The sequence below is a fragment of the Anopheles funestus genome, chromosome 3RL (genome assembly GCF_943734845.2).
Source record: "Anopheles funestus chromosome 3RL, idAnoFuneDA-416_04, whole genome shotgun sequence".
Lineage (NCBI taxonomy): Eukaryota > Metazoa > Arthropoda > Insecta > Diptera > Culicidae > Anopheles > Anopheles funestus.
Window position 1 is genome coordinate 11,325,673 of NC_064599.1, and position 27,993 is coordinate 11,353,665.

The following is a 27,993-nucleotide window of genomic DNA, read 5'->3' on the forward strand; positions in this document are numbered from 1 at the left end:
CATATTTTTACTTACAGGATACTTTTGATCTATCATTTTCTTAAAAGATCGTATTCGAGTGATTTTTGGAAAATTACACAGATATTTGCTTTATTTTAATGTATCTAATATAATTACATTGGAAATAAACTTTATAAAACTGAAAACTTAAAAATCGTGTCCTTTCCGTGTTGTTACGATTCCAGAAACTGACCACGTGCTGAGAATTTTGTCGCAGAAAATAACAGCTTTTAGCCGTCATATTAGTATGAGTGACCGGTAGAAAAAATTTAACAAGAGAGCATCCCACAAAAGAGGTAACATAAATCACCGTTCGATTTTGCCGCACGCGAGATGCAAACGACAAAAATCCAAAACGACTTTTCGACACCAAGAGAGCATCCGACGGAGGAGGTAACACTTCTCCCATTTAGCCGTCATATTAGTATGAGTGAACGGTAGAAACATTTTAACAAGAGAGCATCCATCGGAGGAGGTAGTTCTTCATTGAATTCTTTCATAAATTATTTCAAGAAAATCTTTCATAAGGTAGGTATTTCAAGAAAATATTTTAAATTTATTCTTTTAATATGTATAGTATTTTCACCGGGGTGTAAAGTGACAGATCGCATGGTATGGATAAACTACCACCTCTGTTAGATGCTCTGCTGTTACTTAAAATGTTAAAACCCGTCGTTTCCTACGACAAAATTCTACGAATGCAGCTAATTTCTTCGTCCAAAACAAAACAGTTAGGCTCTCATTCTGCACTGGTAAAATTTTTCTACGCTGCCCTTTGGTTTGCCGATGATTTGGTTTTAAGGTCCATCGTTCGCCTTAACTTTTGGCGCTGTTATTCACTCCGTGCGGGTGATCCGATTTCCAGCGCAACTGGTCCATCATTTTGAATGAATACATGCATCATTGTCTCAAACCAACCGTCCTGTATGCGTTCTGAGATGCACTGTTCACGTAACTGCTTCAGAAACTATCTGTACGACTGCCCTACAGGCCCTACTATTTCCCTTCAACCAATGGTGAACTGACTAACGCACAGTATTTCCAGGCGCTTCGCCCGATTCTGTCCACCGGTTTCCGGTAGCTGTCTCATCGAACAGCCGTAGATTGAGGAACTTTCGTGCGCTATAAGTAAGCGGAACGTAGGGAACACATTACTGCACCGTGGACGGGAATAAAACTTACTTTTCTATTGCCTACCCACATCCGCTCCATATCGTTTGCATTGTTATCGGATGAAATGCCTACTAGCATGCACAGTGCACGGCCAATCGAGCTTACTGCTTCGTCACCAACTGCAAAGACGCGTGTTTTCGTTATGGATCTAGAAGAACAATGGAGCTTTGAAACAGATACAAACCCATCACTTTCGCTGAGGTGACACGTTGTATTATGGCTTTCATGGTAAATAGTTAGGAAAACTACTAATTAAATGCGTAAAATTGTAATAAAACAGCTACCTTTACGATGCCGTCTTATATACAGCACAACATTTAATATGGCAGATCGCACGAGGATCTATCAGCCAAATGTCACTTTGCCTCCCGGTGAAAATGCAACACAAATTAAAGAAATATATTGAAGCTATTGAAATATTTCCTTGAAATATTACATGGAGAATTTCAACGTCGAACTCCTGCTACTTCAAACGCCAAAACCGGTCGCTTTCTGCGACAAAAAACCAATTCTCAACACCAAGAGAGCATCCACTGTAGGAGGTAACTCACTACTCGGGTAACCGACGTTCTAGCATATCGTATAGTTGTTCTTTTCTCGCATGATGTTATTATTAATCATGACTAGAGATGATCTCGGTTTATCTCGGAAAAAATTAAAAAAAAAATATAAAAATTTGAAAATTTTATAAGGCTCATTTTTGCACCAAGTTTTACCTATAACTCGGTCCCTATCCAACGGATCGCCAATCTTTAACTTGTGGTCGATAGATGGCACCAATGGCTACATTTTCTTCTTGGACAGCCATGCCCTCAGATGTCTGTGCCAGAAGTTATTCGAGTAACCAAGTTCCTTACCCTGTTTAAGAAAATGTAAAATTTTCCTCATTTTTGCAACAAGTTTTGCCTATAACTCGGTCGCTATCCAACGGATCGCCAAACTTTAATTTGTGGTCAATAGATGACACCAATGGCTACATTTTCTTCTTGGACAGCCATGCTCTCAGGTGTCCGTGCCGGAAGTTATTCGAGGAACCAAGTTCCTTACCCTGTTTGATAAAATATAAAATTTTCCTCATTTTTGAGCAATTCAGCAAAATTAAAAAAAAAAAATGATTTATTTTAATGCGAATTTGTTGCAATGTGTTTCTTTTTACTCAAATAATGCTTTAAATTAGTAAAATAATAAAAAATCAGAAAAAAATTTTAAAAATATTTTTAACCCGAAAATTTCATAAGGCTTACCCCTTACGTTTTTTTTGGGAAATTTTGCAAAAAAAATTAAATTGGTTTTTTTTAATGCCAATTAGTTGCAATGTGTTTCTTTTCACTCAAGTAATGCTTTAAATAAAAAAAAGAGTGAAAAATAATAAAAAAATCAAAAAGTTCAAAAAAATGAAAATTTATTAAGGCTCATTTTTGCACAAGTTTTGCCTATAACTCGGTCCCTATCCAACGGATCGTCAATCTTTAACCTGTGGTCGATAGATGGCACCAATGGCTACATTTTCTTCTTGGACTGCCATGCTCTCAGGTGTCCGTGCCGGAAATTATTCGAGGAACCAAGTTCCTTACCCTGTTTGATGAAATATAAAATTTTCCTCATTTTTGAGCAATTCAGCAAAATTAAAAAAATGATTTATTTTAATGCGAATTTGTTGCAATGTGTTTCTTTTCACTCAAATTATGCTTTAAATTAGAAAAATAATAAAAAATCAGAAAAAAATTTAAAAACAATTTTTAACTCGAAAATTTCATAAGGCTTACCCCTTACGTTTTTTTTCGGAAATTTTGCAAAAAAAAAAAATAAATTGATTTATTTTAATGCCAATTGGTTGGAATAAGTTTCTTTTCATTCAAATAATGTTTTAAACAAAAAAAAGAATGAAAAATTATAAAAAATGGAAAAAATTATAAAACTTTGGAAATTTCATAAGGCTCATTTTTGCACCAAGTTTTGCGTATAACTCGGTCGCTATCCAACGGATCGCCAATTTTTAACGTGTGGTCGATAGATGGCACCAATAGCTACATTGTCTTCTTGGAAGGTAATGTCCTCAGATGTCTGTGGCAGAAGTTATTCGAGGAACCAAGTTCAGTACCCTGTTTGTGAAAATGTAAAATTTTCCTCATTTTTGCACCAAGTTTTGGCTATAACTCGGTCGGTATCCAACGGATCGTCAATCTTTAACCTGTGGTCGATGGATGGCACCAATGGCTACATTTTCTTCTTGGACGGCCATGCCCTCAGATGTCTGTGCCAGAAGTTATGCGAGGAACCAAGTTCCTTACCCTGTTTGAGAAAATGTAAAATTTTCCTCATTTTTGCACCAAATTTTGCCTATAACTCGGTCGGTATCTAACGGATCTCCAATCTTTGCCTATGGTCGATAGATGGCATCAATGGCTACATTTTCTTCTTGGACGGCCATGCCCTCAGATGTTTGTGACAGAAGTTATGCGAGGAACCAAGTTCCTTACCCTGTTTGAGAAAATGTAAAATGTTCCTCATTTTTCTGCAATTCAGCAAAATTTTTAAATGTGATATATTTCATTGCGAATTTGTTGCAATAAGTTTCTTTTCACTCAAATATTGCTTTAAACTAAAAAAAGAATAAAAAATCAGAAAAAAATTTCAAAAAAATTTTCCACTCGAAAATTTCATAAGGGGTACCCCTTGCCATTTTTTTGAGCAAATTAGCAAAATTTAAAAAATTGTTTTATTTTCATGCGAAATTGTTACAATAAGTTTCTTTTCACTCAAATAATGCTTTAAATTAAAAAAAGCATACAAAAAATTAAAAAAATCAAAAAAAATCTATAAATTTACCAATCTCCAAGGCTCATTTTTGCACCAAGTTTTGCCTATAACTCGGTCGGTATACAACGGATCGCCAATCTTTAACCTGTGGTCGATAGATGGCACCAATGGCTACATTTTCTTCTTGGACGGCCATGCCCTCAGATGTCTGTGCCAGAAGTTATTCGAGGAACCAAGTTCCATACCCTGAAATAAGTTTCTTTTCACTCAAATAATGCTTTAAATTAAAAAGAGGTAAAAAGTATTAAAAAATCGCACATTTTCGTTCAACTCACTCGCACATTTTCGTTTCAACTCACGTATTTACTCTTTTTGCAACTCGACTCACCAAGGCTACATGCTTACACTCATGAGTAAATATAATGACCGAACCTTAACTTATACGTTTATGCCGGGTTTTTTTATGACTCCGAAATGAGTCGTTATACGAGCTGACTCCTCATAACGACTCATTCACTCTGAGTTGACTCACTAAAAAAAGGTGTTATTCTCATCTCTAGCCCCTATTGTATATTACGTTACGCAGTTGTTGTGCGTAATCCTGTAACCCCAGCGTAAGCCAAAACAACTAAACAATACTCGCGCAAAGCTTGCCATGCAGCGATATCTCATCTAACGCGATTGATAACAAGAATCAAACGTCATGTGCAGTGTAAACAAACCTGCTACAACTACCAGACTACTCGCTTGCTTGGAGATGTTCCCTTCTGCCTTTCCGACATAAATAGAACCATCTCAGATAACGCTCACGTCCTACTGTTGCACGTCTGGAAGCGAAGAACATTACGTTGTAGCATTTTCGTGTCGTTAAGAGTGTTTGTGTGGGCATCATCATCATCATCATGAGGAAAGATCGTTGTCTCAATATTACCACTCTGCAAGCGAAGGATATCCGTTGGCCGACCTCACTAGGAGCACACGGATCCGATGCAATGGTATGTGGAATCCGATGGTAAAAACAAAGATTCACCAACTGTTCCTTCCAGCATACGGATCCAGATTATTCCTGCGTTTATGTGACGATCGCAACAGCCGAAGGTCCTGTCGGGTACGGTATGACGTTTACGCTTGGCCGTGGTACGGATATCGTGTTGCTCGCTGTCCGCGCTATGAAGCGTTTTGTCGAGGGCCGTACTACGGCCAGCATCTTCGAACACTTTGGACAGTTTTGGCGTGAACTAACGAGTGATTCTCAACTCCGTTGGGTAAGCACAATCGTCGCATCATGCGGCACTGGAACCTTCATGTTTCACTTTACATCCTGTTCTGCACATAGATCGGACCGGAGAAAGGTGTGACGCATCTAGCCGTGGCCGCGATCATCAATGCACTGTGGGACCTTTGGGGCCGCATACGGAACGTTCCGGTGTGGCAGCTGCTGGCCGAGATGGAACCCGAGGTAAGTGAATGTTCGAATAGTAGATTAGTACGCAAACGCACACATGTTGTACAAACTAGTTTCAATTTATTTGTCCTTAAAGGGAAAGGGCGGTTCATTATCGTTCCGGGTCCCTTAACACTTGATACGTTTTGGACCGAACGTTACTGGACCGTTCCGTACTCAGTTACTTCACTAACATCCTTTATGCTACCTTCGCCCCAGGTGCGCTGATTCCTTGGGTTGAGAGTTTAAAATTCTGAACGAAATTTGCACAAAATCATTTGAAATCAATAATCGGAGGTTTTCTTTTTTTTTGCCTTTAAAATGTGTGCAAACAACCCCCATTGAAATTTAGCCATTTCGTAATATGTGGTGTGGTGTCGTGTAAGTTCGCTTAAATATTTTTTTACGACAATGCGTTTAGTTTTCTTTAGATTAATCGTTCTTTTTCTGCTCTAAGTTACGTTAAAACAACACCTAGCAGGGGTTATTCGTTAGCTGGCAAACAGAACAGAACATATAATTTTGTATGCTTGTTTGTGTATATAAATCTTGTAATCATTAATCAACAAAACCGCTCCTCTAATGCTCCTCTTGCACGTTAAGATTAGAAGTACACGGCGTCCTTGCGTACGCCTTATGCTAACCGGCAATTCTAACAGATATTACAGTATCCTTCGCCCTCTGCTTCATCCTACTACTCCAGTTGTTTAAGCTCGTCAGAAGAGAAAAAAAAGAAACACAAACCCTTTTACTATCAAAGCGCAAGAGACAACGACGAGTTTGCGTTCGGTGTGATTTAGCGGAAGTTTTCCTTTCACCCCGTGTCTTGCTTGTTGGTAGTGACCTTTACGCGCGTGTATAATCTCCATTTTTTGATTGCTCCAAGGTACTTGATTCAACTAGCCTACCTATTAGCCACACGAGCTCCAAAAACCAGAAAGCATTTTCTTCTTATGCTAATAAAAACAATCTCCCTCCACACATACTTCACAGTACCGTAACGTTACTAATCCGGCTGCTTCCGTTTGCTTCCTTCCCGCAAAAGGTGTGACCGTCGCAAATGCCGGAAAAGGTTCGTTTTGTGTTTGTTGATTTTGGAGCCTTTATTTTTTTGTTAAAAATAACAATCCAAACAGTATTATTATTTGCGCGAAACGCTCTTCTATGCAGTTAGGTAAAGAAAGATGTGAGTGTAAAACAAAACTTTTAACATATAAAACGGGATTTAAGGGTAGGGGGACACAGGGACGCGATAAATGATATAAATGGCAAAAAAGGGGGTTCCGAATAGGAAGCTGTGCAGGGGAAACGCGGTTGATCGGCTTTGAAGAGGTGCGTGAGAGTGAGCAGTAGGATGATCTAGCAAGAAGCTGGACCGAAGATCCTAATCTTTTCTGGTCACCTCTTCAGCACACACGATTGCCCATTTCACCTCGTATCCGTATGCGCTTGTTATTTGTGTTAGTGATGATTAATATCTTCCACCCGGTAGGAAGGATCCGTACTCTACTCGTCGTTTTCTTCATCTTCGTGCTGTTCCTGTCGCCCGGAACGTCGTCCATTACCGGACACACTGTGGCGATTGTTAGTACCGGCTCTAGCTGCCGCTGCTACCAGCTCCTCTTCGTCCTCTTCCTCCTCGCCGTCCTCTTCGCCTTCCCCCTCATCGTACTCTTCGGGATCGGTGTCGAGATCATCTCGATTGCCTCCTCTGCTACCATTAGTCGAGTAACGTCCAGCCGGGCCACCGTTGTTACTGTTGAGCGCCAGTTGATGACTCATGGACGCGTTGTTCTTATTCGATGGCTTCAGACAGACCGGTCCAGCGAGTGAGCGTGGGAACCGCTGCAGGTATCGTTCGAGCCGGAGAAACTTGATTGACACCAACCGATTGTCGAACCACCAGCCATTGATCTCGTCGTGCACGATACCGGCATCCTTTGCCGAGGCACATCGCACGTACACGCAGCAGCTGCTTCGGTCGAGCTGAATATCGTAGATCTTACATCGACCGCCCAACTTCTCCAGAATTGCGTCCTGCACGATCGTCTTCAGGTTTGGATCATTCACCTCGTACTTGTCGAACATTTGCCGAATCTTGAGGCAAGGTGTCGGTGGATCGTGTATCTTATTGCTATTATCGAACGCCGGACCTTGCCACTTCTTGGCCGTGGAACTGCTGCCGGAAGATCCCGCGCCCAGTCGGGAAGCACCAGGACTACCGGATCCTGCACCACTTACACCGCTTACCAACGGGACACTATCGATCCAGCGCATTATCTTGAAGTCCTCTCCGCCAATCGTAGCTACCTCGAACGCGATGCGACTTTCGTGCTGTTCCAAAAAGCCCAGCGCTTCGTTCCATGCCCACGAAAGCTTGCGCCGATTCGGCATCTCTAGCAGGCGATCGCGCAGATGATTGATAACAACTCCCGCCTGCTGTGCGCCGGTCGTTCCATCCTTGTTGGCCGCCTCGGACGCATTCACTGCCGCCTGACTAACCGCATGTATGATCTCGCTAATTAACCGATTTACCTGATCACGGCGCTTCTGTTTTACGTACAGCACGAACTTGAAGAAGTAGTTGCCGGCAAATGCGAGGATCGCCACCAGCGCCAACGCACCAACGATCACGAAGAACTTTTGGAACTTGTTGTACAGCGTACACGTGAAGGGTAGCTTCGGGTTGAGAATGGTGAAGTGATTCGTGCGAGTAGAACGCCTTTCCAGCACACCATCATACGTGATCCGTTCTCCGTTTGCATCGCAATGGTCAATGTGCCACTGCGGGTTGCGGTCGATGAGATACTCCATTGCGTGCAGGTGTCGCGACAGCTGTGGTATCAGAACAGATGGCGAGTGTTCCTTGGCATACTTGAGGACCTCCCCGGCAGACATCAGTCCAGAAACGGGCGCTTTATCGTCCCGCCGGCAGTGGTGCTGTTCAACGCGTGCCTTCAGTTCGTTGCCGATAAGCTTCAGCAGCTCCAGGGCAGGCTCAACGTCCGTGGCAAAGACGCAACCGGTGGCCGCCAGTCCGTGCACATCACCCTCACATACCTGGTACCGCGTGTCAATCGAGTTTAGAGTACTGGCCAGATCGGTGCTGATGGTCAAGTACATGAATATCACCGAAAAGAGAAACATCCCCAACAGGCCGAGCAGAGCACAGGGGATGAACGTTTGTTTGAAGCCGTAGTGTTCGTCCAGCCTGGAGATGAAGTTGCCTATCGCCACGCGGAACGGGATGCCCGGTGGTTCCGGTGCTGGTTGTGCGTGTGTCACTATATCGTTTTCGTTGAACTCGCTAGTTCCCGACAGCCGGCTGTATCGCTGGCGGATGTGATTGCCTGCGATAATCGAACCAGAGTTGCCCAGAGGAGACGATGTCGTACCCGGTGCACCTTTACTGTTCAACAGATGCGGATGACCTGTGCGCATCGGATGGTGCAGAATTCCCCCTACTGCACCACCACCTATTCCTCCCCCGGCTGCCGATGGTAGCTGCTGATGGTTCGTTCGTATCGCGTGCAGGTGACTGGAAGCGGCACTGTATCGTTGAGAGGGCGGCATATTGTTAGTCACACTCCGACGTCCAATAATGCCACCGATGGCACTGTTGTAGTTCTCCTGGGAAACCGTTTCGCCGCGCAACTGCATCAAGCGCTTCGTGTACTCGCTCACGTACGGCACATCACCCGTACCGGCACCGTTCGATCCGTTGGAGTCGTTCAGCAGGCCACTCCCTCCGCCGCTGCTGTTATTGTCCGCACCACCACCGATGTTGCTGTACATGCTGCTGTTGGCCGAGGGCGGTGTAATGTTGCCAGTTGCTAGGGCCGTCTTCCGAAACAACGAACTGTGCGAAGCAGGCGTCGATGATGTACTGCCTAAAATAAGATGACACGTTACACTCGTTACACTCTAAAGTTATTAGGTCGGTTCCTTACCAAGGTTTCGTAAAAAAGATTCACCGCCACCTCTTACACCCGCGCGTAACGTAGGGGAATAGTCCTCCTCCTCGCTATCGTGCACAATGAGCGGCGAGATGTATACTGTGCTGCCAATCGGTGGCGAATGGGATAAACTCTTATTGCTACGATGATGATTGGGTCCGGCACCATTCGCTCCCGCAAAATTATTATTGCTACTGCTGCTGCTGCTGCTAACACTATGCGGCGTAGACGCTGATGATGGTATTGATGATATGCTTATTGGGACGCGCGTCATACTTGACCGGACGACGCTCGTCGGCGCTGGTGGAGGCATCGATACGGAACTTCCCATTCCAGCAGCCGGACCTGCTACGGTTGCACGCTGACTTCGCGTCATATTGGCGGAGTAAATTTTTCGCTGTGCGGCCGTCGTCGTCTTTCGGCCATCGTTACCGTCCGATTCCTCCCCGGAACTGTACCGTGCCGCTTTCGATGACTCCCGGCGCAGCTTCTGATTCTCGGAATCGATATGGTGGCGAAGCTTTTTGATCAATATTTTGCGCGTTGTCGACGTTACCGGTAGGTTCGGAAAGCCGTATTGCACCAGCCGGAGCCGCAGCTCGTCGTCGGCAAGCTGATCCAGATTGTCCATGATGCGGTGCGGGTTCGGTTGTTAGTATTGCGTTCCTCCTCCGCTACCGGGAGTGGTGGGTGGGTTTTGGTTTTTCACTACGAAAATTCGCGGGACGCTGCTGCTCCCGCGCGCACCGTTACGCCTGTGATGCGTTTATCCGCTTGCTTTTCCCTACCTGCCAACAGTACGGAATGCGGCGACACGTAAAATACACACGTTAATGCGGCAAAAACACGGGAAAAGGGCAAATTCTTGGGTAAAACTTGTTGCTTACAGAAAAATCCGAATCGCGTATGTAAATGGACAAAAAAAAACTTTGACAGATAGGCCAAATGACAACTGTCATCGTTAGCATTTTGACGGAATTACACTTCCATAGTGAATATTGACCACATAACGATGAAAATTTCTCTATAGTTAAAGAATTCGAATTGTTTGTCCAATTGCTTGCAATTGCAGCCCTGCGTGGTGTTTGTTCGTTATTTTTGTGGCTGGTTGCAAAAGAATCACCATCATATTGCGATTCCTTTTCAGGAGTTAGTTTCAACCATAGACTTTCGTTACATTGAAGATGTTATCACTCCCAAGGAGGCAATAGCGATGCTGCATGAAACGAAAGCAACCCGAGACGAACGTATTCAGTATCTTATTAAAAACGGATACCCAGCGTACACAACACAAATAGGTAAATTAAAACAACGCTTTTTCTTGTGCAAAAATTACGACAACTGTTGGAAACTCACTTTTTCAGGATGGCTTGGATACAGTGACGAAACGATTCGCGCGCTCTGCCGAAAGTATCTTGCAGCAGGTTTCAAGGCATTCAAAATGAAAGTGGGCCTAGATTTGCAGAACGATATAGAACGGTGCAAACTGGTGCGGGAAGAAATCGGATGGGATAACCAATTTGTAAGTAAATTTAACTTACTTCATAGCGATACTTCATATTCACTTCTATACTTGCAGATGATCGATGCTAATCAAACATGGAACGTCCAAACTGCCATCGAATGGGTCACAAATTTAAAAGATTTTAAGCCGCTATGGATTGAGGAACCAACCTCGCCAGATGATGTGCTGGGTCACGCAAAAATTGCGGCAGCTTTGAAGTATGCTTTTCTCGTAGACAGAAATCAAAACTGTTATTGCGTTGATTGGAAACTGTTTTAATCTTTACAGGGAGCATTCCATCGGTGTAGCAACTGGAGAGATGTGTTGCAATCGTGTCATGTTCAAGCAGTTCATGCAAGCAAATGCTCTCGAGTTTTGCCAAATAGATTCAGCTCGCATCGGAGGAGTAAACGAAATACTGGCCGTGTATTTAATGGCTAAAAAGCTCAATGGTAATAACAGCGATTTTCAATTTAGAAGGTGATAATTTTATTCCAAATTGTCTGTTTTAGTGAAAGTTTGTCCTCACGCTGGAGGTGTTGGACTGTGCGAAATGGTACAACATTTGCAAATGTGGGATTACTGTTCCGTTTCGTGCACGATGGAAGGACGCATGGTAGAGTTTGTCGATCAGCAACACGACCAATTTGTATACCCGGCACAGATCAATGAAAAAGCATGCTATGTAGCTCCAACCATGCCTGGATATTCTACAGAGCTGAAGGAAACAGCCATTATGCAATTTGAATATCCCCACGGAACAGAATGGAAGCGCATGCTGGGTGAAGGGATCTTCACTCTAGAAAATTACTGAACCGTGCAGTTCAATGAGAAAGCGAGAAAAATATTCCAAACATATACAACATTTATTCGCATGGGAAATTCTTTTATTTTATAAATATACAAGCAATATAAGTAGTTTCTTTTCCTTAGAACTATGATTGAAGGTCCCTTCAGCGTCCTTCAATTTGAATTTTAATTTAAAATATTAAAAAAAGACAAAAAAATAAACTATGGGCGAAAAAGATCATTTGTAGTGTTTCGTGAGTGGACATTTATCGGGCTCTGCAAACCAGGAAAGAAATGTCAAAACAAAAAACCGCCAAAATCGTATTTGTTTTTACGCGCGCGGTAGCATAAGCTTACTCAATTCTATCGCACTTTCCGTGTTTTTAATTGTATAATTAACCTTTTTGCGTTTTAATTATGCCTTTTAAACGTTCCCCCATGCGCTATGCGCACATTATGGGTTACACCAGCGTAGTTTACCAGGAGGATGGGCAGTAAGTATGAATGTTGCATCTTTCTGCGAGGATCGAATGAAAGGCATGAAGATGAAATGTACGATTTTTCTTTACTTACAGGTGCATTATCAGTGTAGGATATGATGGAGATATACGTATATGGAATGGAATTGGAGATGATGATCCTCCGACCATCTGCGTTGGAGAACACGTTTGGGCAGTGCAACAGTACGGCGATCGAGTGCTTATTGCCACGGATCTGAATACCGTACAAGCCTACAAATATCCTTCCTTGGATAAGGATGGTATAGAGTTTCGTTTTACTGCTTACGTGACCTGCCTGGCGAAAAATAAACGGGTATGGCATGGGAATGGGTTAGAAGAATGTGAGTGTAAGGATACAGTCTTTACGTTAACGTTTGCAGTTCATTGTCGCTGGTTCCGAGGATGCAACAATCAAAGTGTTATCGCTAGACGATGGAGAACAGTTCGAGCTGGAGAATCTTGGTGGTCCAGTGTTGAGTATTGACGTAAGCAAACGTGATCTGTTGGCCGCCAGTACCGGTGATGGCAAAATTCATGTCTGGGACATGAAAACCAAGGAACTGAAAAAAACAATAGAAGGATTGCCAAAGGTGAAAAGTTTTGAGGGCGTTATGCAATTTTGTAAGTTTTACTTTTACTCCTTATGTCTGTACTATGTTTATAAAGGCTACATTTATGTTTTTCCACAGCTTCTCCCTCATTCGACCCGAAAACGGGAGCACTGCTTGCCTATCCTAATGAAAAGGAAGTAGTCGTTTTGAGCACATCCAGCTGGGAGGTGGTTAAGAAATACGTCCATCCGAAACTGTCCACCAAGCTGACTGTGTGTAGTTTTTCTCCGATGGGGGACTATATAGCGGCTGGGAGCGTATCGGGTATCGTTTGCATTTGGGACTGTGAAACCAGCAAACCCGTAGAAGGTGAAAATCCATTCGAAGCAAACTCAATCACGAAGTTAGTCTGGAATCCCAAGAATAATGGCGAACTAGCGATTTCGGACGGAAATGGGCAGGTGGGCACGGTAACGGACATTTTCATCGAAACTGGCGAAGAGGACGTCGATGGGGAAGATATTGTATTGATGGCCGAGAAGGAAGCTGAGAATGACAATGACGATGGTTTCGATGATCTGTTCGCTGCACGTAAGGATAAAGCAGAACGGTATTGTCTAGAAATTTGCTTATAATTATACGTTTACTTTCAGATACTAAACCGGATGAAAAGGACAGAGGCAAGAAAGTTTCGCATGATAATAAACGTAAGGATGGAAAAGAACAACATTGGGAAGGGATTAGAATATATGCTTTTATTTTTAGATACTAAATCGGATGAAATGGACAGTGACAACGAAGAGTCGGATGACGCATTAAACGAAAACTGTTTCGAGCTGGAAAAGCTAAAGTCTCAAATTATGGGCCCGACACAAAAATCCGACGGTCCAATGTCCGATGCGGGATTTGACGACGATGATGAACGTGAAACGATGCACAGTGAGCGGCTGGTAGTGCCCAAGTCTTTCCCTCAGCAGTCCCCCTTTCAGCCTAGTTCTACACCATACTCGCTGGAGCATTGCTATCTGGTGTATAATCACGTCGGAATCGTGCGAAAACACGCGACCGACAAGGAGAACTCGATTGAGGTAGAGTTTCACGATGCCCAGCTTCATCATGGCATTCATTTGAACAATTTCCTAAACCATACGATGGCAGGACTAAGCGAAACCGTACTAGCTATGGCTTGTCCAAACGAAGATGGAAACCCAAGCAAGATCGTGTGCATTAATCAGGCTGCGTTTGGAAAGCGCGAGTGGACCTACACGATGCCACGATGTGAGGAAATCATAGCTGTTACCGCATCGGATAAGATTGTTGTCGTCGCCACAGACAGCCGCTTGCTGCGAGTGTATACGGCACGTGGAACCCAACGGGAAGTGATTTCCGTAGCGGGACCAATTGTCGCCCTCGCTGCGTACGGGGATCACTTTCTAGTAGCGTATCACAATGCTCCGGCCAACGAGGACCAGCACATCAGTTTGATGATAGTGACATGTGTGAATTTCAAGTTGCGCTGTCGTGAAGTGCGTGTACCTCTCTCAGCCGGGTCGGAGATGCGATGGATTGGGTATTCGGATCGAGGATCACCCGTTGTTTATGATAGTGCGGGTGTACTCAACATTTACCATGCCAACTACAACCTTTGGTTCCCGATTTATAATGCTGAAAATTTGGTAGGTTGCAAAACCGAAGATTATGCAGTGGAAACTCATCTTCAAACTGAATGTTAAATGATTTTTTAATCTCCAGCCATCGAAAAACGCTTCAGATAGTTTGTTCATCGTCAAGGTTTCGGAATCGACACAGGACGTGCAGCTGGTATTGTGCCGTGGTGCCAAGTACCCACTAACAACTCCCAAACCTGTGCCGATCAATGTGCGATTCATTCTTCCTATGTGTGATCCAGAAAGCGAAAAAGAGTCTCTTGAGGATGAGCTGGTGCGTTCGCTTTACCTCAAAGTAGATGATGCTGATAAGTTAATGAAGGAAACGGCAGTCAAACTGTTTGCGGTAAATATCCTTGGATGCACTAGTGGTAAATATGAAACAAGCAACACATTAAATCATACGCTTATTTTGAACAGCTTGCTTGTAAAAATGAGTGTGAACAGCGTGCGAAGGAGCTGGTGGAAACGATTGCCTCGAGTCAGCTGATTCCGCTGGTGATTAAATATGCGAGCAAGATTCGTCGGTATCATTTGGCAGATAGTTTGGCACCCTTGTTGCCCACCTTTCAGGATCTGGTAAGTACAAAATGAACGTAAGCTAAAAGCTACTTTAAACGACGATCGTTCATACGAACAATAATTAAATTCAGCCATTCAACAGTGTCAGTAATAAGTAAAACTGATTTAATTTAGAAATTATTATTTATTATGCCATTCGCTTAATTAAATTTGCTAAATTTCCTCGTGTTTGATCGTTTGATGAAACGAAGATGGTTTTCACGCAAGAGCTTGTAAGCAATGAATACGCAGAAGAATTGCTTGCGTGCAATCGCGTGAGCGTCTGATGCGCAAGTAAGCGTGTGATAGGCAGTGTGTTGAAGTAAGGCGTGTGTGCGTGAGTAGAGTGTACCTTCGATAGCTCAGTTGGTAGAGCGGTGGACTGTAGAGCGAGTCGAGTGCGATAGTAATCCATAGGTCACTGGTTCAAATCCGGTTCGAAGGATCTGAGAAGTTTTTTTTTATAGTTTCCTTTTTTTATGGATCAATTCTAGAAGTTTTTTTTACACCTTTTTAAATTGTATCCTTTCACCTAAACACAGTCTATTGAAGTTTTTTTATTTTTTGCTTGACCTTGATTACAAACACACTCATACCAATGTATTTAATGCATTCTTTACGTTTCTTTGCGTCCGCTGTGTAGGAAATGCAGGAGGAAAAATTGGAGCAGGAAAGCGTCCGAGAAAATGCGGCCATCGTAAACGAACTGCAGCACATCAATCTTGAGGCGATCACTAAGAAAGATAGCACACCGAAAATAGTAAGTAGAGCTCAGTTGTCCTCTTTAGGTGGCCCACACTGCCCCGATGGCGATGTGCCAGCTGGTGCTAGTGTTCACATTTCCTTGGCTTTTGGGAGTTATATTTCATGTTTATGCTGTTCTCCCCCCCATCTTCTTTCTCTACGCATTCTTTCACACCAGAAACCGCTTCCAGTTGGCACGAAAAAGCCGAACAACCCATTCCGCAAATCGACGCCAGCCGGGAACAACGAGGGTGGCATATCGTCACCCGCTTCGAGCTCGGGCCATAACGATGCCAACAGCAGCAGTAATCCGTTGGAACATTTGACCGGCAAAGCGATTGGGTTTTCGGCCGCCCGCAACAGCAGTCCGAGCATTGGCAGCAGCAGCAGCAGCAGGCTGACATCGTCGAGCGACGGCGGACAGGACGAAAATCGTCCACAGAACAGTGGCATCTTTACGCCTGGTGGAGGCATGAAGTTTCTACCTTGGTTTGAGCTAAACCGAGAAGAGTTGCAGAGACAGCATCCGCAGACGACCGAAGCGGAACTCATCAAAATTGGTATGCGTGAGTTCAAGACACAGCAGTCGAAAGGTCAACCGGGCACATCAACCGCGGAAAGTGGAACACCCAAACGGAAACTTGAAGAAAACGATCAGCCCGAAACTGGTGTGTCGAAATTGGCAAAGTTTGGCTTCGTAAAGAATGGTTAGCAACGTTAGGCACAAGGAGCCATGATGGATGATAAGATTATGTTAGTTAGCGCATCAACAACTACTCGTAAGAACTGAAAGTACTAAATCACGATAGAATCATGTTTTTTTTAAACCATTACTTTGTAGTCTCATCGAATGTTGCATCGTTTAGAAGCAATCAGAAAGAACGTCCGGAGTGATTGGCGCATCGTTAACCTCAAGGACATTACTATCGACAGCAGAGAGGCTCGACGGGAATCGATCGAATAGCGAACACACAATGTGAAGCTTGCGCTATAATCGATCCCAGTGCCATTAGTATGTGCATTGTTGTGCCCCGGACAGTCACGGGCACTCAATCATATACCCATGAGCCTATGTCCTGACCGCAAAGTGAACATATGGAGGAAAAAAAGGAGGCTAGATTCCAGCACGTGACGGAACGTGCACAACGTGTGCGTTTATGCATCTCCTGGGGTTTTAACACTTTGCTGCCACGATGTGCATCGCCGGAAATGATTTTGGGAGCCTTTTCCATGACGATTCGTCACGGAGGCGACATTTGTGGCAAGCGTCAAAATCGATCATGTCAATTATGAAGTGTCGGCTCATCGTACGGGTTCATCCCTTCCGGCGCTTCATCTAATTGCCAATCGACAGATCAATCGATTGTGCGGTGCTGATTGGCTGATGGGAAAACTCATTCATCACCACAGCAAAGAGAGCAACGGTAATCGTTTCCGGTGTGTAGAATACGGCCCTTAAAAGGATTCTAACCCTCTATCCGGAGATTCGTTTCGACGCTCCGTTGTTATGAAGAGTCGCGGTGTCTTTTCAATGTCATGTTACTACCGTGTCGTGTTGATTGAAATCCACGTCCTTACGGTTTCGGAAAAGCAATTGGAAAAGGATTTTGTATCACCCATAGTATACAACTGTCCTCGATACGCTTCATAATCGATGTTGCCTTTTACATTTGCATTCATTACCATTAACCCCCCTCCCGTACCTTGGAACCCTGCAAGGTTTCCTTTGAAAACAAGTCGAATTAATCCCCATCAAGAGGAACGTTTAATCGTTGCAGATCGTTCAGGGAAAAAGCTACAAATTGTCCCTATTTTTAAACGCTTTTTGACGTTTATTTTTATCACACGGAAACAGTTTCTGGAATGGTAGAGCATTCGATTGTTGGCATGGTTCGGAGTATGGGCAAGTCAATTAATCTACTGGCGGACAACAGTGGTTAGCGTATGAACATTTACATGTGTTTTTTCCGATTCTACTGATGAAGGCGATGAGGCTTTTCAATTAATGACCCACACAGATGCGACATTCTCAAAGGAATTAATGATTAACTTTTGCTACAAATTCATGGGAAGTGAATTGATTAATTGTGTACAAACCGCTAGTTGACATTTTATTTCAACTGTCCTTTTTAATTAATTACAAATTATTCGTTTTGTTGTGTATAACATGTGTTAAACATGTTCAAGTTTAAAATTTGTGTCCAAACAATTAAAACTTTAAATGACAAATGCTTGAAGGACATCAGAGCACCAAGGATGACTTTTACACCCACATTGTCGCTATATGAAGCCAACGTTTTAGAACAACTACAATGATACACGACGAATAGTATGATAGTAGCGTAGGAGATACCACAGAAACGCTGCTATACAAATACAGAAATCAATCAAAAGAAGTTAATACTCGGTGACAGGAGCGGTAAAATATTCGCACACCGCATTACGATCGGCTCCCATAGCCGAACGCGTGTGACCACTACGCTTGCCATATTCCCGTGCGAACCGAAAGTGGATCATCATCAACACCAACTGCATTTGATTGCACAAGAACGAAGGAAGTAGGTACCGGCAAAAGTGTATTCCCATTTCCCCGTGCTCTGGCCGGCCGTGTGTTTGTGTTCTCCCTTCTATCCCTTCGCGCATAATTGTATACGGCACCCGGCAGTAGGAAAAGATAAGGCACGAAAGTTTTCCCACCCGAAAACTGGGAATACGGAAAACATTCCTATGGGAAACGAAGGAGCATCTTGTGTGTGAAAGTGTGTGCGTTTTTTTTTTCTTTAATTCGTGCTAACTACTAAAACCACGCCGTACGGTGTTCATGTGCGAAAGAGAAAATGGTGGCGTTAGCCGTTGATTGACATCGTTTCGGTTTGGTGAGTGTGAGCTCTGTTGCGAGTGAAATAGCTCACATCCGTGTATGTGAGCCGGCTCATTAGGAGCAAGTGAGAACGCGTGTACGCATCATTCGCATCCATCAAACGCATTACCTTTTGGCTACAGCAGTAGTGTGAAGTGGTTTTGGGAAAAGTAAACAAGAAGCAATCAGTCGAGTGTTTTCCGTGTACGCGATGCAGTAAAACCCCCGAAAAGCTAGGCAAGTTTCGATCGAAGTGACGCAGCAAACAACAAGTGAGAACGCAGCAATCATCAGCGGCGTGTAATCATCCCGACGGGTGTGTTAATATCATTTTCATTCTCCCCCTGTTCTCCGATACACACGCAATCGACGACGAGACCGTGTGTGTATGTGGTAAATTGTAAGTGAAGTTCTCGCTCAGTCTCGATCGCTCGATGTGAGGATCGTGGCCACAAAACAAGTGCTACGAACGCCAGGAACGCCAGGCACCATCGCCGGCTGTGTTTCACGTGGGATTCATGTTGTTGTTCGGGTAAGTAGCCGTGGGAGAGTTGAAATTGCTGGGAATGTTCTTAAAACAACTTCCTCCCCTTTCCACTTCCGACACTTCAGGCACGTTTGCGGTGGTTGGGTTTTATTTTTATTTTATCTAGATTATTGTTTCCTGCTCTATGTGAGAAATTAGCGAAAATTAGAGAACGGGTAGGTTGCACCTCGTTATCGGAACGCGTCGTTGGAAGCTCTTGGAATCGGAAAGCATCTCGACAAAAAGGGAAATAATTGTAGCATTTAAATGACCGACTAACTTCCCTTTAAGGGTAAAATGAAATGCATTTTCAGGGTTGCAAAATATGGCAATGTTAATATAAAATTGGTCCTTGGTGAAAATATTCTCATCACGTCACGGCATACCTAATCAGGCTTTTATCACAATTTCTGGGTTCTTGATTGGTCTAATGTCATAATAGATTTAACGCTTTCCCTCCTTACCGAGATGACGGATCAACTTTATGAGGTAACATTTTCCCATGGTATAGAAAAAACGCACAAAAAAAATCCCTATTTGCCGACCAAGGCAGGTTGATGAGACGATTAATTGCTTCCCACGAAATATGATTCCCCCTTGATAGTTATAGTTGCGTGTGTGTGTGTGTGTGGCTTACTTACACCAAAAACTGGTGCACTGTGTAATCGTTTGCAAATCGTCATAAATGAAGAAAAAAACGCGCAAAAGAAGAAAAGGGAAAACACATATGAACGAATAAGTCCATTTAAATATCGTACAAAAATATAAATTCAAACAACAAAAAAAAACAAGGAGGGTAAAGATAGCACCCTTCGTACACCGAGGGGGAAGCGAGATGCAATTGAATGCACCCTTTAAAAGGACCACATACACATTGGGGTGACATTGTCCTGGATGTGTTCAGTTGCTCCCTTTACTGCATGGGAAACGTGATGTATTCGTCATCACCCCTCCTGTTGGGATAGTTTAGCTTTCGGTTCTCCCAATCCCACGATTCCAACGGCAATAGTTCCACATCCGATGGGACCATTTCGAAGAGTTCGAGATTTTCCCGTGTGCCTTCCCGAACCGCAAATGTGAACCTCAGGGTTGAGACATTTTCCCGGCAACGGCGAATCGGTAAAGAATTTTCTCATCGGAAAAAATGCCATAAACCAAAAGGGCAAAAGTAGGGGGCCGAATATGGCAGGGAAAGAGGAAGGGAAAGGCATTTATTCTAATGCTAGCGAGAAGGAGAGAGAGATCAGAGAGTCAAACATTGGAAAGAGGGAATGTTGTAACGATCTGTTCATGTGTGTAGGTTGTGCAAAAGTTCGTTCTCCATTCTCCTCTTCCTCAATCCAATGTCCTCTGGAACCTCTGGAACTTCTGGAAGAGCAGTGGGCTAATTATGCTGTTATCTTTTTCCCATATATGTATGCGCTTCTGGTCACTATTAACCAATGCGTCCGTGTGAAGGCTGAGGTGGGAAAGGTGTATGCGAATGAAACTGACGAAACCTTCACATTTTATGCATCGTTGGGTTTTTGGGAAAATCTTCCCAACAGCGCACAAAATCCATCCAGACTTCGGGGTTAATGTGACTTTCTAACAGCGGGAATGGCCTGAGACGACTGCCTCCCCTTTTTTTGTTGTTTTGCTCTTCTTCTGTCCTATCTAGGTCGGTTCTGGTTCGCGATTCGAATCGAATTCCAACGTGTGACAGTGTGTTTTTTTTTTCTTGCCTAGTGGCTTCACCAGGGGGATAGAGATTCTCACACCCCGACCTTGTGTGTCTTGTGTGCCGCTGCCCTTCGGAAGTTTCATCGCTTTCGCTTTTCACTCTCGATCGCCGGTTCTTCCCGCGAGACAGTTTGTTTTCGTGTTTCCCATGGCCATGGCCGTGTGACTGGGAAACAATCTTTCGACGTTGGTTTGACGGTTCTGTTGTGATAGAGAGACGCGCCGGCATGCTTTGGCATAAAGATTGGGATTCCCTACTTGGAATCGATCTTGTCTCTATGTTCTTACCGATCTTTCTGGACGTGCACAGTGGGAAACGTCTATTCCACTCAAGGCTTCTTCATTTTGAGTGGATTATGTTGAAAGTATGCGAAATATTGATCTAAGTATTGTTGTAAAATATTCTCCAGGTTGTCTAAATCAGGGGCCTCCAAACTTTTTAGATGGCGGGCCGCATTGAGTGGAATAGCCACAGCTGAGGGTCAATCTCAGGATATCTCGCGAGGGCCTAGTTGGGCCGTAGTTTGGAGACTTTGGAGTTTGGTCTAAATAATTTATCTAATTGATAAAGTTCTTTTTCTTGATGCAATAAATCAGAAAGAATGAAGATCTCTCCATAGAATAACCATTTCCGTTACTCAATTAACAGCCTGATTCATTGGAATTCAATTGTCATCCTTTTTGTGTGACATCGCCTCTCTAACGAGCGTCAAACAGAAGTCACGTACAAACCCGATTGTTCTGCGTCATTGAACGAACATTAGGAAAAGCTCAATCCCTTTCCCTGGGCCTCGACGTTTAACGAGCGATACTGTTTTGTAAACTCACCTGCCTTTGAAAGATTTTCCGCCTACCGGAAGAGGACACAAGCAGCAGCATGTTTTGTGGGTTTTTGGACGGCGTCTAACACGTTTCCCAATTAAATGTCCCGCTGTCGGGGAATCGGGGTTTTCTCCTTTTGCTTTAAAATCGTTGTTGTTCCGGGTTGATTTTGGTCAATTGTCTTTTCGACTCTTGGCGCTTGACCATCTGCTGCCGTGTTGCGTCAAGCTGCAGCATAAAGATGTTACCCACCCAATCAGTGGGTGACGCACTGTTAATGTTGACCAGAGTCTTTTGTCAAGTGGTGGGTGGTTTTGAATGCTGTTAGTGTTGCAAATCATTCGAGTGGGTTTTCCAACAGCTGACCAAAGCTGGACCGGAGATTCAATTAGGACAAGGGACATTCCCTCTAGTAATGTACTGTACAATGCGATTTCCCTCCCGTTTTCCGTCCGACTCATTCAAAATTCGCAAACATTTGGCCCCGAGGGTAAAATGTTTTTCTTTTATCACCATGAAACGAGCAGCGATTATGATTATTTTCAATTTAATCTTTCTCGGTATTTAAAATCATTAATTCGAACACTATGAAGCAACCAGGGAAATCCCTCGGATGACAACTCCCTACTTAAAAGCGGAAAAAAGAAACAATTTTCCTCTGCCATCGAGATTAGTCATGGTCTTTTTTATGCTTTATGCGTTGCTGCCGCGGATTTGATAGTAATTTTTGGGGGCAGAGTTGTTGAAACTTCATGTTGACATATTCGCTCGAGCACATGTTGCAGATTCGTTACGGTGAAGTATTGTAGGTGAGGTAAAAATAAAAGTCAAGTTGTTATGTTGGCTCGTCCATTCAGTCCATTGTCCATTATGTGATGTAGTTTTTATGTTTTTTTTTGTAGCACGAATAATTTTAAAATATTGCACGCTTATCACGTGGCACACTCACTGACGCAAAGCGAACGTTGATACGTACAATATGGCACTTTATCAATTTCACGGGACGCAACACGGTGTTGCTGACCCACTCTTGGTTCATGTTCCGTATATGGCTTTAAATTGCACGTCATGTATTTGATGAGCTTCAACGAAATGAGATGAAAAATCATTTAATGTTTTTAATTGATCTGCTTTTTTAACCAGCTTTTAAAGCTTTATAGCTTATTGCTATAGTTTGTACAACAGCAAGGGATACAGCTTTGTTTTAATTTTGTAAAATAATTTGAAATAAAATTGGCAATTACTTGCAGCACGCGTTTCTACGAAGGACAAACATGACATTTTATATTTATTGTTTTCTCCTAATCTGCAGCATGCATTCGAGTGCACGAAACCGTCCGATAATTATTGAACCATTGGTCAATCGGTCTTTGTTCCATTATTCGCATACGACCAAATTCCCAACCGATCCGACCAAACTAATCAACATCCCATTCAAATGAGTTACGATTGCAAATATTTTGGATCGTAAATAATTTTAAGCTGCATTTATGCATCTCTCCCTCATCCTTCCGATACGATCGATCGCTGTGTATAAACATGCGAATGCTGCCCTACTCCGCGCCAAACGGCCAACAATTTGCATTATCCCGTGTCTGACCGAACCAAATAATTTGGTATCTTTGGAATTTGGACAACCCTAACCGTTGACCTTCAGCGTTGACAGACGATTAATCGGAACCTTTCTTTTTCGCTTGATTAAATTAAATTTCATTCCCGTGTAGGGATTGCTTTCGCTTCGATCGATATACGTTCGTCAACTGGAGAGGAGCCTTTGGAGACGTTGTTGACAAAAGTCCGGACCCTCGGCAAAGGGAGAATTACAAACAATCGAATCCTTCCCTTCTCGCACGACTCACACACGATCAACATGTTAAAGTTGGGATGTTCTTCCCTTCCGATTGGGCCAGTCCAGCCAACACCCAACCAGAGAGGGCGGAAGTTGTGAATTTAATTAACATTTGCTTTCCGGACGCGTTCCACTGCATTCTGGGAGGATTTTAATGTGCCCTGGAAAATGGTTCGTTCGCTAGAAAGGGAAACAGTTTGCGATGAGCGACGGGGTTTAAGCTGTGAGTTTAGAAACAGTTGACAATCATATTCACTTGCTTCATCCTTCTCTCCTTACACATTGTTTAGTCCTTTAGTCGGGGGGGGCAGACATTATTTACACCGCACGTGACCGAACGCGTGTGGCTCGTTGTTAGGTGATTTTGAGTGTTGCTTTTCAATTTTATTACTTTTCCCGGCTACATGCATGATTATTGTTCACCATGTATATTCGTTTTGTCCGTTTTGCATTTGGAATATGCTTTAGTGTTGATTTCGTTGCGTATGTTTGGGTAAGGAAATGAATCGGATAAGCTTTGAATAGAAAATGTGAATGATAACGAGAGAAAAAAACATGCAAAATATTAAGATGCATTGCATACTTAAAAAAAAAATATCAAATTTCCTTCGAACCGGATTTGAACCAGTGACCTATGGATTTCTACTCGATCGGAAAGTTTGATCGAATGTGCAGCACCTAGAGTAAGGTTACAGCTGTTCGACTTTCCAAATTTTCTACAGTCCACCGCTCTACCAACTGAGCTATCGAAGGCTTCGAGCTTTGTTTTCGAAAGGTGGGCAGAAAAGCCACGCGCAAAAACCGTCACTGTTCCACCTCCAGTCACTGGACAGTTGCTACGAAGAAGTCGACTTACACTTTTTACAGGAGATAGGTAGAGCAGTGCTTGGCCACTTTCATTTGTCTTTAATCTAGAGCACGTAGTGGGGAGACTTTATCGCCTTGGTGGCCGGTGTGGTAGTGGACCAAAATAAAACTGTCTCAAAGCAATCGGTAGAGTAACAGCAAAATAAAGTTCACAATTTGCTCCTTCGAACCGGATTTGAACCAGTGACCTATGGATTACTATTGACTGGAGGTGATCTCAGATGCATTTCTGCAGGAGATCCTCACTCTCCGACACTATCTACAGTCCACCGCTCTACCAACTGAGCTATCGAAGGTGTTGTCGAAGTGATCGGTGAATGTGAAGAAATGACCCTTCTCTATTCCTTTAGTAGTCTACTCACTTACTTATCACAGCAGTCATCTTGAGATGTCATTTCTGGTTGATCCTTGCCGGGCATTACTGTCTTGATGGACAAACCCAAAGAACAATAAGGACTATTGGAGTCTTAAGTCGTACCACTTTTATGACGCGGCTTTCGCACCGTCTTTTCACAGACTTTTTACAGTGTTTTCGGAGTTCCTTAACAAAGCAAAAAGGATCTAAAAAAATAATGACAGACTTCCTTCGAACCGGATTTGAACCAGTGACCTATGGATTACTACTCTACTGTTTGGAAAGTGATCGTTCATGCATGTTGTGTGGTGCATCGAACCTCCTTTCACCTTTTCTACAGTCCACCGCTCTACCAACTGAGCTATCGAAGGCGATGAAAACGTGATCATTCCGCTTGTTTCATAAACCTTAGCGGTGTGAGAGCTTTAGCTATAAAACAACATTAAACACAAACGGTATAATCGGGGTACGCACGTGGCGTGGAGCGAAAGTAAGTCATTGTACCGCTTTGGCGCATTCAACGCAACGATCAGAGTGGGGGCTCGCTCGATGTTGTTTTGTTTACCAACTCAGCTGCTGTGGCTGTATATGGCCACCGTTTGTTGCTAGTGCGAATTCGCCCCTTCTCAAGGGGCACAATCAACTTTGGATGGGGCAAATCTGTAGGTCATGGTGGGAGATTGTTTTGCTTGTGGCTAGTGTTGGGTCAAGTAGCTCTTTTGCAAGAGCGGAGCGCACCGCTCTCGCTCTCGAAAGTGTGCGGTGCGCTTGAGGTAGCTCCACACGGAGCGCTGCACACAGGAGCGATTGTGCGATGTGCTCCCACGAGCGAAGTTTCGCACCACAAGGAGCGCGCACAATAAGATGACCGCGATTGAAATACCTCTTTCGATCTTGACCCACTAGCTAAAGCCTTAGGAAATTTTCATTTTTTTTTATTATTTTTTATTCTTTTCTTCTTTTAAAGCATTATTTGAGTGAAAAGAAACTTATTGCAACAATTTCGCATTAAAATAAAACAAATTTTTAAATTTTGCTAAATTGCTCAAAAAAATGGCAAGGGGTAAGCCTTATGAAATTTTCGAGTTCAAATTTTTTTTGTTATTTTTTATCCTTTTCTTCTTTTAAAGCATCATTTGAGTGAAAAGAAACTTATTGCAGCATTAAAATATATCACATTTATAAATTTTGCAATATTACTTCAAAAACAAAGCCTAAGACTATACAGCCTTAGGAGATTGGCATATTTATAGAAACATCTGAGACAGCTAAACAGACATACAGACATCTGAGGGCATGGCCGTCCGAGAAGAAAATGTAGCCATTGGTGCCATCTATCGACCACAGTTTAAAGATTGGCGATCCGTTGGATACCGACCGAGTTATAGGCAAAACTTGGTGCAAAAATGAGCCTTTTGAGATTTTCATTTTTTTGAATTTTTTGATTTTTTTATTATTTTTTACTCTTTTTTTATTTAAAGCATTACTTGAGTGAAAAGAAACACATTGCAACCAATTGGCATTAAAATAAATCAATTTAAATTTTTTTGCAAAATTTCTCAAAAAAATGGCAAGGGGTAAGCCTTATGAAATTTTCGGGTTAAAATTTTTTTTAAATTTTTTTCTGATTTTTTATTATTTTTCTAATTTAAAGCATTATTTGAGTAAAAAGAAACACATTGCAACAAATTTGCATTAAAATAAATCATTTTTTATAATTTTGCTGAATTGCTCAAAAATGAGGAAAATTATATATTTTCTCAAACAGGGTAAGGAACTTGGTTCCTCGAATAACTTCTGGCACAGACATCTGAGGGCATGGTGGTCCAAGAAGAAAATGTAGCCATTGGTGCCATCTATCGACCACATGTTAAAGATTGGCGATCCGTTTGATACCGACTGAGTTATAGGCAAAACTTGGTGCAAAAATAAGCCTTATGAAATTTTCAAATTATTAAAAATTTTAATTTTTTTTATAATTTTTTATTTTTTTTTTGTTTAAAACATTATTTAATTGAAAAGAAACTTTATTCAACCAATTGGCATTAAAATAAATCAATTTAATTTTTTTTGCAAAATTTCCCAAAAAAAACGTAAGGGGTAAGCCTTATAAAATTTTCGAGTTGAAATTTTTTTTTTAATTTTTTGTTATTTTTATTCTTTTTTTCTTTTAAAGCATTATTTGAGTGAAAAGAAACCTATTGCAACAATTTCGCATTAAAATAAAACAAATTTTTAAATTTTGCTAAATTGCTCAAAAAATGGCTAGGGGTAAGCCTTATGAAATTTTCGAGTTAAATTTTTTTTTTTAATTTTTTTTTATTTTTTATGGTTGTTTTTAATTTAAAGCATTATTTGAATGAAAAGAAACTTATTTCAACCGATTCTCATTGAAATAAATCAATTTAAAATTTTTTGCAAAATTTCCTAAAAAAAAAGTAAGGCTATAGCCTTAGGAAATTTTCAAATGGGAGCGCATCGCACTTTCGCTCTTGACCCAACACTAGTTGTGGCTATCTCCATAACAGACGGCGGAGCTCCGTATTAGATGAATGGCTCATTTTATGGGGAAAGGTTTTGTAGCTATAAATAGCTTTGCGAATCCTGTACTGTTAAAGCAGTAAAAAAAACTCACTGTTCTTCGAACCGGATTTGAACCAGTGACCTATGGATTACTTTTGTAGGGGGCAGTGTCGCCCTCTCTCACGCACGGCACTCACCTAGGGCACACATTACTTCTAGAAGTTCATCAATGGGATGGGTGTGTGCACTTTTATTTAAGAAGCGGGCAATTCTTAAATTTCGCATGGAATGGGTATTGAACTTCTAGGCTAGGGGCATCGCGTAAGATCTGACACGCCTCGCCTTACACTACAGTCCACCGCTCTACCAACTGAGCTATCGAAGGATCAACGCGTGGAGCGCTCAACATGATGGTTTTGTACCAACTGTACGCCGCCGTTGTGTCGATGTCGACGATGTAAATGATTGCGTTTACGCTTTGGTGGCAAAGTACGCAGTCTCATAAAATTAATAATAATCTATATTTTCCCTTAGCAATGGACAATACTTCCAGCCATTATAGTTTTTACATTTTCCGTTTTCTTTTCCTTCGTACGAAAACTTGTCTGCTTAGGGTTGTAGAATTAACACAGAACCCTACCACACGGGGATGTTCAACTTCTTGATCGCGTGCCGGTCACGTGTCGTTTTTTTCCCGGGAGTTAAGTCGTTAGTTGGCGATTCTTTAGCATGCGTGCAGCTGAGCAATAGGTTTTATTTTCCATTAAAAAAAAGTGCTCTCGGAAAAAGTCACCTCACTCATAGGCGTTTCTGAAAAAAA

The 27,993-nt window shown here is 42.6% G+C and overlaps 6 protein-coding genes and 5 non-coding genes across 15 annotated transcripts in view; 4 read left to right on the top strand and 7 right to left on the bottom strand.

Annotated features, from left to right (window-relative positions):
- Positions 1 to 16: 16 nt before the first annotated feature.
- Positions 17 to 1,511, bottom strand: LOC125768149 (D-aminoacyl-tRNA deacylase-like). 3 transcript variants are annotated; one of them, XM_049435411.1, is made up of 3 exons: positions 1,358 to 1,511; positions 1,202 to 1,292; positions 17 to 1,122 (listed from the first exon to the last, which is right to left on the bottom strand). In XM_049435411.1, exons 1-3 carry the CDS (start codon positions 1,398 to 1,400, stop codon positions 1,026 to 1,028), a joined length of 231 nt encoding a protein of 76 aa, XP_049291368.1. In that variant the 5' UTR covers positions 1,401 to 1,511; the 3' UTR covers positions 17 to 1,025. The 3 variants fall into 3 exon arrangements, with proteins under 3 accessions (XP_049291368.1, XP_049291369.1, XP_049291370.1); XM_049435412.1 differs by having other exon boundaries at positions 1,183 to 1,292; XM_049435413.1 differs by having other exon boundaries at positions 18 to 1,122; positions 1,198 to 1,292.
- A 2,986-nt stretch (positions 1,512 to 4,497) lies between these two features.
- Positions 4,498 to 11,867, top strand: LOC125768130 (mitochondrial enolase superfamily member 1-like). Its single transcript, XM_049435387.1, has 8 exons — positions 4,498 to 4,928; positions 4,980 to 5,198; positions 5,270 to 5,392; positions 10,481 to 10,631; positions 10,698 to 10,855; positions 10,913 to 11,055; positions 11,126 to 11,289; positions 11,350 to 11,867. The coding sequence occupies exons 1-8, from the start codon at positions 4,836 to 4,838 to the stop codon at positions 11,649 to 11,651; spliced, it is 1,353 nt and encodes a 450-aa protein (XP_049291344.1). The 5' UTR covers positions 4,498 to 4,835; the 3' UTR covers positions 11,652 to 11,867.
- Positions 6,455 to 10,344, bottom strand: LOC125768117 (inner nuclear membrane protein Man1). 2 transcript variants are annotated; one of them, XM_049435341.1, is made up of 3 exons: positions 10,221 to 10,344; positions 9,328 to 10,121; positions 6,455 to 9,267 (listed from the first exon to the last, which is right to left on the bottom strand). In XM_049435341.1, the coding sequence occupies exons 2-3, from the start codon at positions 9,962 to 9,964 to the stop codon at positions 6,884 to 6,886; spliced, it is 3,021 nt and encodes a 1,006-aa protein (XP_049291298.1). In that variant the 5' UTR covers positions 9,965 to 10,121; positions 10,221 to 10,344; the 3' UTR covers positions 6,455 to 6,883. The 2 variants fall into 2 exon arrangements, with proteins under 2 accessions (XP_049291298.1, XP_049291297.1); XM_049435340.1 differs by having other exon boundaries at positions 9,328 to 10,267.
- A 145-nt stretch (positions 11,868 to 12,012) lies between the features above and the next one.
- LOC125768116 (WD repeat and HMG-box DNA-binding protein 1) lies at positions 12,013 to 16,612 on the top strand. Its single transcript, XM_049435339.1, has 10 exons — positions 12,013 to 12,120; positions 12,202 to 12,439; positions 12,507 to 12,747; positions 12,816 to 13,268; positions 13,331 to 13,384; positions 13,443 to 14,353; positions 14,430 to 14,690; positions 14,765 to 14,923; positions 15,549 to 15,665; positions 15,828 to 16,612. Exons 1-10 carry the CDS (start codon positions 12,044 to 12,046, stop codon positions 16,359 to 16,361), a joined length of 3,045 nt encoding a protein of 1,014 aa, XP_049291296.1. The 5' UTR covers positions 12,013 to 12,043; the 3' UTR covers positions 16,362 to 16,612.
- Positions 12,578 to 27,993, bottom strand: part of LOC125768118 (protein PAT1 homolog 1-like) — a 75,221-nt gene continuing 59,805 nt past the window's right edge. Inside the window, exon 4 of one of the 2 annotated variants that reach the window (XM_049435344.1) lies at positions 12,578 to 12,686. The gene's annotated coding sequence lies outside the window, so the exon portion shown is untranslated. Of the gene's footprint in view, positions 12,687 to 27,124; positions 27,984 to 27,993 lie in introns of those variants that run through there. The other variant, XM_049435345.1, reaches the window with a different exon arrangement.
- Positions 15,257 to 15,350, top strand: Trnay-gua (transfer RNA tyrosine (anticodon GUA)). The gene is made up of 2 exons: positions 15,257 to 15,293; positions 15,315 to 15,350. It is a non-coding gene; the product is annotated as a tRNA-Tyr (tRNA).
- The window catches only part of LOC125768125 (uncharacterized), a 31,686-nt gene continuing 20,334 nt past the window's right edge, over positions 16,642 to 27,993 (top strand). The window contains exon 1 of the mRNA XM_049435373.1: positions 16,642 to 19,041. The gene's annotated coding sequence lies outside the window, so the exon portion shown is untranslated. The remainder of the gene's footprint in view (positions 19,042 to 27,993) is intronic.
- On the bottom strand, positions 24,033 to 24,181 carry Trnay-gua (transfer RNA tyrosine (anticodon GUA)). The gene is made up of 2 exons: positions 24,145 to 24,181; positions 24,033 to 24,068 (listed from the first exon to the last, which is right to left on the bottom strand). It is a non-coding gene; the product is annotated as a tRNA-Tyr (tRNA).
- On the bottom strand, positions 24,456 to 24,591 carry Trnay-gua (transfer RNA tyrosine (anticodon GUA)). The gene is made up of 2 exons: positions 24,555 to 24,591; positions 24,456 to 24,491 (listed from the first exon to the last, which is right to left on the bottom strand). It is a non-coding gene; the product is annotated as a tRNA-Tyr (tRNA).
- On the bottom strand, positions 24,878 to 25,021 carry Trnay-gua (transfer RNA tyrosine (anticodon GUA)). Its single transcript has 2 exons — positions 24,985 to 25,021; positions 24,878 to 24,913 (listed from the first exon to the last, which is right to left on the bottom strand). It is a non-coding gene; the product is annotated as a tRNA-Tyr (tRNA).
- On the bottom strand, positions 27,288 to 27,558 carry Trnay-gua (transfer RNA tyrosine (anticodon GUA)). Its single transcript has 2 exons — positions 27,522 to 27,558; positions 27,288 to 27,323 (listed from the first exon to the last, which is right to left on the bottom strand). It is a non-coding gene; the product is annotated as a tRNA-Tyr (tRNA).